This window comes from Cryptotermes secundus, unplaced genomic scaffold (assembly GCF_002891405.2).
Source record: "Cryptotermes secundus unplaced genomic scaffold, Csec_1.0 scaffold41, whole genome shotgun sequence".
Taxonomy (NCBI): domain Eukaryota; kingdom Metazoa; phylum Arthropoda; class Insecta; order Blattodea; family Kalotermitidae; genus Cryptotermes; species Cryptotermes secundus.
This window is the reverse complement of record NW_019731215.1, coordinates 599,797-610,083: the sequence shown is the minus strand read 5'-3', so window position 1 is coordinate 610,083 and position 10,287 is coordinate 599,797. Positions and strand designations below refer to the sequence as shown.

The 10,287-nt window shown below is 41.4% G+C and overlaps 2 protein-coding genes across 4 annotated transcripts in view; one reads left to right on the top strand and one right to left on the bottom strand.

Moving 5' to 3' along the window:
• The window catches only part of LOC111866396 (DNA mismatch repair protein Mlh1), a 17,096-nt gene extending 9,625 nt beyond the window's left edge, over positions 1-7,471 (bottom strand). The window contains exons 1-2 of one of the 3 annotated variants that reach the window (XR_004513204.1): positions 7,076-7,471; positions 6,675-6,775 (exon numbers count right to left, since the gene is read on the bottom strand). The gene's annotated coding sequence lies outside the window, so the exon portion shown is untranslated. The remainder of the gene's footprint in view (positions 1-6,674; positions 6,776-7,075) is intronic. The other 2 variants (XM_023855295.2, XM_023855296.2) reach the window with 2 other exon arrangements.
• LOC111866387 (mediator of RNA polymerase II transcription subunit 15) overlaps positions 7,453-10,287 on the top strand; it is a gene marked incomplete at its 5' end in the record, with an annotated part of 45,864 nt that continues 43,029 nt past the window's right edge. Inside the window, 1 exon segment of the mRNA XM_023855286.2 lies at positions 7,453-7,531. Within this exon segment, the coding sequence (XP_023711054.1) occupies positions 7,470-7,531 (62 nt within the window).

Sequence of the window (10,287 nt, the reverse complement as noted above, 5' to 3'; positions counted from 1 at the left end):
CATTTAGTGGCAGGACCGTGATCTTCGAATCACAGCCCTAGGAAGAGACAAGGAGTAGGACAAGTACCAAGTAAGGTTAGATAACGAGAACAGCAAGGAACCACAAAATGGAGGGTAGAATATCACAGTTAGAACAATAGTTGAAAGGACTAACAATAGGAAAAAAAAGGATTTATCATTGCCCACAAGTATTAGGGAATGGAGTGGGCAGTCACATGCGAAACCGGTAACAGAATTCTTAACACAGGTAGAACAGTGTGCCCGTGTAAGTAATTGGAGTGAGGAAGACATGGTAAACATCATAAAGGCTATGTTAGCCGGAGAAGCCAGGCAATTTGTTAACGGTAGGGACCAGTTAACCAACGAAAATGTGAGGTATGAAGTGTTAAAAGCAGCACTAGTTCACCGTTTTGGCGAGAAATTGCCAGTTCGGTACCACTATAATTTACATCACGAAGCCACGCACTGGAAAGACGAATCACCCATTCAGTTTTTTGACAGATGTCGGGCACTGAGCACGAAGACCGTGAGGAAGAGCGCAGACCCGACAGAGCAGCGCATATTGAAGGAGGAAGCAGAATTTAGGCTCCTCGTTAGTTTCATTTATGAAATGAGAGGAGAAGCCGGAAGGGAGATGTGGATTCGAAATCCGGAAACTCTGAACCAGGCATTAAACGTATCGACTGTAGTATACAGTGCGAAGCGGATGGAACTTCACCGCAAGGATCATGATACGCTGACTGTGAAGACGGAAAGGCAGAGTTTCACGAGTCCAAAGGGATACAAATCACCATGGAATCAGAGAAGCCAGCCGCAAGGATCGCCGGTACGACGATCCAAGGAACGAAGGGATACGAACAGAGATCGGGTTCGAGCCCCAGTCAAGTGTTCTTCGTGTGGACGGCAAGGCTACATAACGAGGGATTGTGAGGCAAGACGAAAGCCCACGACCCAGAAGGAGCAGAGCTCCCCAAACTAATTTCGGCGGTAGAGAACTCCGTCGCCCGCCGAAAGGAAGCCGCGTGGATTCCACTCGTGAATTAGAGTAGAAGTCCAAGGGACAAGCTACGAGTTCATAATAGACACAGGTGCAGACGTGTGTTTAGTCCAACCCTACCTGAGGGATGAGCCCACGAAAGAGAATACAGATGCGGTTAGGGGTATAACTGGGCGGGAATTGGAGCTACAAGGCAAGAGAGGGGTCGATTTTTAATAGGAGACTGGTATTACACCCACGATTTTGTAGTAGCGCCCTTTCCGATCCAGATGGACGGAATTATGGGGCTTGATCTGTTAAGAGCACTAAACGCCCGTATTGACTTGGCCACCGAAGAAATAGAGTTGGATGGCCAGAAGATTAAACTGACGAATTACCCGTCAGGTAAACGGGAAGTGGACAGACGAGTAAGGGTCTATCAGAGGGAGCCGCGACTTCTGCAAGGTGCAGAGGAAGGCACGGAAACGGCTGTGAAAGCAACCACGGAGTCAAGAAGACAGGTTGTAGAGAGGGTAAGGGAGGACCCAGCCGAACCCAGCGTACCAGAGTCGAGGGGACCGGCAGTAGAGGCAGTAAGGAGATTGGCCGGACTACTACGAAAGGCACACGGAATAGCGAGGAGGAAGCTGAGCCAAGTGAGAAGGGACCAGCACACTCGCCACGATCAGAGAGCACGAAGGGTGGTGTATCATCAAGGCCAGCTTGTGTACCGAAAACAAATGGTAAAGGGAAGAAAGCTAGAACCTAAATGGTTAGGCCCGTATCAAGTGATGCGAAAAGTCTCTGACCTAGTGTACAGGATACAAATATGGAAACGAGAAGCGAATCTGCACGTAGAGCAACTGAAACTATGCAGAGCCTCACGAGAAGAGTTCCGTGAGAGACGGAAACAACATAGGCGAAGGATAAAGGAACACAAGCCCAGCCTCGGGAGAGGTGAAGAGACTGGTTCCGACTACGCAGCGTCGGAAGACGGTGAAGAGAAGCCACGATATTCGTACCCGCCACAATACTCGTATGCAACGTAGGAGAGACAAGATACAACTGAATCAATCCGCAGAATCAGCACCTTTGCTCCAGCGGAGAGAGAGACAGAAAGAATAGCAGAGAGAGACGCTATTGAGGCAGGTAATGGGGATTCGCCAGCATCAAACACTGCGGAAGCGAATGGGCAGGAACGCGAAGACAGCACATTTGCTCCGGCTGCGGAGGAAAGGGAGACAGCATGAATGAGCGAGAAAGATGAAGCTAGTGAGACGCATAATGGTGGTTCGTCAGCATTATATACGACCGAGACGGACGCGTTAAGTGAAGAACGGCAAGGTTATTCACTGCGCCCCCGAATTCAGAGTAATTACAGAGAGTAAAGACGGCCGGAGGCCGAAACACGCGCAGAGGTAACGGGAATTGACGTACTCCGTTTGTTTTCAGGTGGAGAGGAATCCAAGACAGACGGAGCCGTCGGGCTCAAATTGGAAAAGGGGATGGCATATTTGCAAGAGCGAGAAATTTTAATGAGGCGCCGTGTGGTATGTCACTGTGGACTTTAGCGTAACGGACCACGCCAGAATGATAGGAGAACTAATCATGATATTGGTGGATCTCACCTTCAATGTAGGAAGAGACCTAGTACAAAGGCAGGAGCTAAGATACGTGAGCAAGATAGCAGGAGAGCTGCAGGAGAAAGTAGAAAACATCCTCCAAAAGTTTCCACGGGAACGGAGAGTTCGAAGAGGAGTGCTTAGCCTAGGAGGGAAAGCGCTTATATTTCTTTTCGGAGCAGCCCTTAGTGAAGATTTGAGACCACTAAATGACAGGATAGAAACGTTTAGAACTAGGGTAGGAGAATTAGTACGCGACGCTGCGGAATGCATGACAGTTAGCCGCGAAATGGATTCGCGAGTAAGGGCAAACGCTAAAATATTGGCTCAGATGGTACGAGCAATGAAGTTGCACAATAAGGAGATGGTTAGGGGTCAGCTCACGCTATATCAGAAGATTAACCAAACAAGGGAGCAAGTAACTAATTCAGTAAGGAAGGCCATTTACACGAGGGAATTAGAACTATTAATAATGAAAATTTGTACAGATATGACAAGCTTAGCTGTGAGCTTAGATATGGCAACGGTACACCGATTGACTGCCAGTTTGTTGCCCTCACACAAGTTATTCGCGATTTCGCGCGATATTTACGTGCAACTTGAGGAAGGCTACTCGTTCAAAGTNGCATATTTGCAAGAGCGAGAAATTTTAATGAGGCGCCGTGTGGTATGTCACTGTGGACTTTAGCGTAACGGACCACGCCAGATTGTCCAATTACCCTTAAGAACCATAAGGCTAACCTACACCGTTTACGAACCTATACCGTTATCCTCATTAGAACCCAACTTAGGCAAGTTTGTTCAGGTACAAGGAGGAAGGGAGAGACTAGCAGTGTCCTCCGATAAAAGAAGTTACATAATGTTACCGACAGGGTATATTCGAAATTGTAGGGAAGGAACGATCACGATATGTAAAGGAACAGTCCCGACAGTTGAGAGAACTTACGAAACTTATTTGAGTAGTCTATTTTTCGGAACAAGTCAGGGATATTTGTCTTGCAAGCGGGAGATTTTGTCAGAAAATTTCAGACCATTGTTTAGTAAACACCCTTTTGAAAATTCATGGCTATATGCGGTAGCGAAGGTTACAAAGGTAGAGTGCAGGTGCATAAGCACTCAAGGATGCCCCTTGAACATAACAAGCTTAGAAGGCACAGGCATCATCACGCAGCCAGACGGCTGTGACCTGATCATCGGACAGCTGACGCTGCCAGCGAGTCGTCAGTAGTCAGCACGAGTCCAAGGCCGACTGGGACAGCCCCGGGATAATGGTGCCGCAAGCGCCAGCCCTTCTGCTTACAGAGAGATGGCAACTGAAGGAGACCAGCAGACCAGAGACCTCGGAACCCCATCCAAGACTACAGTGTTCTGGTGAGGGAACCAAGTCAAAGTGAAAGTGGATCAATAGGACAGATAGAGAACAATAAGAGACAATAAAGAATATTGATGTAATTAGTGACTATGATACTTGTAAGGTTGATGAAACGTAGATGGAAGAGACTGTAAGGGGGGTATTTGTAGAAAACAAGTGTAATATTCCCCGTTAGCGGGATATATCCCACGTTTTGTGTGTGGGATGTTATGCCCCAAAGATTATGTACAGGTAGATATGTTTTTCGGTTAATTTGGAATAAGTGTTTTTATACGATAAGATTAAGAAGTAGAAATAATGGACTGTAGCAGGAAGCTGGAGTTTTCAAAGAAGTGTAATGTAAGTAGTTAGGTAATAGTTTTGCAATCACAATATTAGCACGGCAGCGTAATAACGCTGACATTGAGGAAGAGGCTATATGAAGTAGAACATAAAGAACTATGGCATTAGGAAATCGCTGAGTCGGAGAGGGCGGTAAACCTGAAAGAGCAACTCCCTTTCGATAAACAGCCAATGAGAGCAAGCCACCCCAACCAAAATCACGTCTGGACGGGCGGGTGAATACAACCCCGATTGTATGTCTCCAACTATCTCATCGGTAAGTCATTATGAAAGCAATGTTTCTTCATTTTTGCCTTGTAATGTCCTGCCCATACCAGCCCTGGAAATTGACACAGAGTAAGTATGAAATTACTGGAAGAATATGTGTGCCAACTAGTCACATGAGCATCATTAAATATTTCGTAAGTTGGAGAAAGTATCCCTGGTGACATGCAGTTGCAGTGCAGCAACAGAAACTACTGTGCAGCGAATGATAACATCGTCATCCACAGCTCAATTACGCACAAGAAACCTACTTTGAACTTGAGATCCATCTCTTTCATGCTTTGCAGACATGTTGCAGTGAATGATAACATGGTCAACCACATTTCGTTTACATACACGAAACTTATTTGGACCTTGAGCTCCAACTCTTTGCCTCTGTGCAAACATGTTTCCTTCGTTTCAGAATATTAGAACTTCACTGGGTCAGAGTTCATTCTGGGCTTTATCTTCAAGAAATTATATTTCAATCGAGTGTATGGGAAATTGTTTTCTGACACACATGGGTCTTCTTTATGTGTAAGTAAGAATGAAGAGGCATTACTTTATAATTGACTTCCAAAGTTCAGGTTATCCACCTCAGTGTGAAACTCTGAGAAGGACAATCAGTATCAGGATTGAATGTGGGTAGGACTATTTATGTAATTTATTTACCTATTTCATTTTCATTACATTGTTAGTCACTTCTGTTGTTACAGGTGTATTCCTTCTCTTGCTTTTGCCATATAATGCTACCTATACTGGACTGGTAAACATGAACATAAGCTTTTCAATAGTAATTGCATTTCTTTAACATATATTATTAATTTTTGCTGTATAATCATATTCAGTACTGAACTTGAAGATGAATATATACCAGATTGTCAGTATTCATAACATTCTTGTGTAAGATGTGTTACTTTTGGCATGTAAACCTTTCCATTACTGAACTGGAATGTGAACAGATACCAGATTTTCAGTATTCATTATATTTCTTTAAGATAGGTTATTATTTCTGCCANTAATCTCTTGTACTCCAGAGCTGCAGAGGCTCTTATTCCGCTGTTACTTTCTTTTTGTAAAGGGTGGGGGACAAAGTTTAATAGAACTTCACTCAGATCCAACCCAAAGGATATGGGTGAAGTGACATTAAACTTACTTATGGAGCCGAGGCCTTCTTGAGAAGCTGTCGATTGTGCAGCCACTCAAGAATTTTCCAGTCTTTTGTAGAACCTGAAGGTTCATTACTATGTTCACATGAGCCCTCCACTGGTCCCTATCATGAGCCAGATCAGTCCAATCCAATCTATACCATCCTATCTCACTACGATACATTTTAATATTGTCCACCCACCTACACCTTCATCTTCCCAGTAGTCTCTTTCCTTCTGGCGTTCCCACTAATAACCTATATGCAGTCCTCGCCTCCCCATTCGTGCTACATGCCCTGTCAACTTCATCCTCCTCAACTAGTGATATTGAACACAGTTCAAAAATGGAAATAGGTTGGTGGGGAAATGAATACATTGATAGCATATATATCCTATCAAAGTATACTAATGACACAAGACTACAATAATGAAACATAAAAGTGTACTACTAGGCATCCAGCATATAACGTACCAAGATCATTAATTAATATTGAAATTAAATTATTCCTCCAATGAGTAAAATAGACTTACCCTCTGGTACCTATCCTTCACATAGGATTTTATCAATGCATTGGCCTTACCAACTATTCCGTAAAATTTCTACTTTAGACAGCGAGAGGCAGATAGAAAGACAGACAGATATTGTCAGTGTCAAAAGGTTTCTTCAAATCACAGAAAATGCTGATGAACATTATTGGTATTGATGTTTTCCAGCTATCATACGAAATTAATTATTAAAAGAATCTGTAATCACATCAAGATTATCAGTTAACTTCCCATCAATGTTTAAAAACTGACCTGCATTACTAATTTTTCTACCCATGTCTGATTTTATAATGCTCCAGGTGACTTTCATTTTGTTACTAGAATTAGAAATTAATTGATTATAATGAAGATTTTTAGCACCTTTAATAACACTCGCCAAAATATTACAGTATGTTTTATAATAATATTTCAGATCTGGCTCATACCGTCCTGAAGCTCTGGGAAAATTGAAGAATCTCAATCCATTTTCATCACTGGAAGACGTGCATGCTTCAGCAGAACAATTTTTTTTTTCCTTCCATCTATACTGCAAGAAACAATACAAAAATTATAACAGAATCAAAGTACACTCTCACTTTCTTGAGATTCTACGGTCCTTCTTTAGGCTACACCGAAAGATGCTTAAAATACTGAAATACGATTTGGATGAAGTATCGTAGTAACACTGACTTCGTGTTTGTTTCTAATTTCACTGGGCGTAGTACGCATAATCTATATACATAAGTAACACACAGATGTAAATTCATGCGTAAATGTCGACTCTCGTTTCACAACATCAAATCAAAGTCCCTACTTACTAGTTAATCTAATTAGTTGCACAACATACCTCAACGGCGTTTTAAAAACTACGCAGTATTACTGCAACAACCACCCAAAGCCTTCAGGCGAATTTTAAGATCCTCCGATTGGCTGACACTTATGCGATTCGATTATTTGCGATAGGTGTATATTTACCAATTATGGTCATTTCCAGACTCTCTAGTTCATGTTGCTGAACATAGATGGCTGGTCTGCATGTTTTCCTCTCCCCTATGGGAGTTACCCTTTTGGTCTGAAGTGTACATCTAGGGTTCATATGTATAATCAGCTGAATCTTGCCGATTGTTTGCAGTTTACTGGTACGCGTACTTGGACGTTCTTACCCGTTCTCACCGTGGCTGACTCTAGGTAGCTCTAGGTCTCTAGGTGCTCTAGCTCCTCTAGGTTACCTTAGTTGTAAAATGGCGGCGGAAGATAGTTCCTGGAGGACTGCAACTTTTCGTCAGAGTGTGGTTGTGAAAATGTAAGTTTTCTGTGTAAATCATTACCGGAGGATTTGTGCAGTTTTCGTGATTATTTGGCCCTGTTTTCAAAATAATCTTGAATGTTAGGAAAGTTGAAGTGGATGTTCATGTGCGATGTGTATCCTGCGTTCTGTTAAGCACGTCAGATAAAGAAGCGTGCGAACTGTTCACCACGGATGAAATTTTCGCTGCTTTGTGCCAAATTACCCACAAAGTTGAATGAATGAACATTCCACTTCAGCCCCCCTTTGGGTTGCAAATAGTTGGCTGTTGTACATTTTAGACATTTCGTCAGTTTATGGTTTTGAGATTGACAGAAACAGACATTTCGTTTATTAGCTTTATAAGTTTTTATTCTTTGTGGTTAACAGTCCAAAATATTGAACAGTATAGTATAACATTGTGTTTGCGTGTAGCTGCTGTGTTTTACTGACAACTGTACATCCCTGTTTGGGTCGGATACATAAAGTGACAGCAAAAACGTATCTTACAAAAAAAAAAAAACAATTATGGCTTGGTAAACTGAACTTTAGATGTTAATATAGACTAAATCTGTAATCACAGTCAACAGAGTACATGGCCTTATATGTTTAATGTTTACTATGATGTAAACAATTTTTGTTATGTATACATAGATTTTATTAGACAATTGCCTGATTATATTAGCAATTGAAACAGTTCTGTATCTGGGCTTTGGCCTCAGTAGTACAGAAAATCCTATTGGGTCATTTCATATCAAGTTAACACAGCAGTTCGCATGACCATCTTGGATTTCAGTGAAATTTTGTAAGCCCACAGAATCTGATGAGCAACTGATAAATATGAAGTTTTTCATTCTTATGTTAGTTAATTTTGAAGTTGAATTAGTACGTTTTCCTTTTTCTTTCTTATGAATTCACTAAAATGCATATAACTGTGGCCCTAATAACACAGATGCCTCTGAGCAGTATTTGAGGGGGCACATTATTAACAGTATGACCCTAATTTATGAAAAATATTTAGAGAGTTTTATGCAGGTTCTCTCCAAAATATTTTGCAAATATGCTTTTGTAATGCTTGATGCTGGGACATGAATGGGTTTCTGAAACACATATTTGTTTATAACGGAAGATTATACACATACTGTTGCAAGTCACGAATTAAACATTACATAAGGTATGTAGGTAATACAGCCATAATAAGAAAGGCAAAAAATAAACTGGCAGGCATATTCATTAGAATTTTAGAATTAGTTCATTCAAGTAACATTTTACCTGTAAGAGTAGCTATTTACAGTACATGAAGCCTTGTTTCTAGTTCTTCAGTCATGCAACAGGATTCCTTTTTACTGATAATGTGTGCCAGTTTCTGGATCCACTTTTTAAGCACTTTTGAATCTGGAACCCACAAAGTGTCTGGTATTGAAAGCTTTACTGGGGCTGTAGATGTGGAAAAATGTTGGATCAGTTCATTGTCATTCACACACACAGACCACCACTTCTTGTCATATTCACAAGTTACAAATCCTCTGATGTCTTTCACTTGACTCTCTTCATGTTGCAAGTATATTATGTATGCAGTGTTAAACACATTTGCATCAGAAAGTACTTTTGTCTGAACTTGGTTTTTTGAGGCAGGAATAATAACAATGTATTTTTTGAGTCCTAAAAATATTGGAGTTTTGTGAACCTCTCTTCAAGCCTCATCATTTTTTTCTTTGATCTTAGTGACTGAGGAGATGTTTCTAGGACCCCACTTGTAAAGTTGTCTTGTTGTCATGATCTGTTCCTCAGAAGGGTTTGCAGATTTGCTTTTCTTGCTAACCCTTTAGTTTTTCCTGTAGTCCTATCACATGCCATGTGACACTGCAAATAAACACTACTTGGCATCTGGACCAAAATTATTATTATTATTATTATGAGGTCATTGGATTTTTTTCAGTTTACCTAATCCTTCCAGCTTCACTAGGCCCTGGGGTTTACTCAGCCTCTAACAGAAATGAGTACCAGGAATTAATTAAATAATTTTCCTGGGGAGTAAAGCGCGGCCGGCGCATAAGGAGCGTAAGACTGACAACCTTACTGCCATCTTTGAGCCGATTGTCTAGATAATGTGGGACCCTCAACGTCTCACAACCCTATGGGTCTTCACGGCCTGGTACAGGGATAGCTTTACTTTTTTTTTACTTTATTATTATTATTATCATCATCATCATCATCATCATCTCTTGTCACAGGTTTATTTCCTGGTATTCCTTTTCTTGAACCAGTGATGCACCTCACCACTCAGGCTTCAAGCTTCGCACTGTAGCACTTTCCGTAGTATGTGTGATGTTCCCAGGATAGCCGTTTTTTGCAGTGTATCTATGGAGTGCTTACCAGGAATTAGTTCCAAATATTTTCTCAACCCTCTCGTGACTGTACCCGTGGCTCCTATCACAAAACATTTCATGTTCCACATTCGCTGAATTTCGATGCTTAAATTTTTATATTTTAATTTCTTCTCTGCTTCTTTTTGTACTACATTCCTATCCGATGGTACTGATACGTCTATAAGTATGCAAGTTTTCTTTTGCATATTTTTAATTATTATATCTGGCCTGTTTGCCAGAACCTCTCTGTCTGTTTGTACGCCTTGGTTCCATAACACGGTTATATCCTCATGTTCACATACTGACTTAGGCACGTGTGAGTACCAGTTGTCTGGTACTTCAATTCCAAATTCTTTACATATTGAGTAATGTAAATGCATGCAAACTTTATCATGCCTTACTATA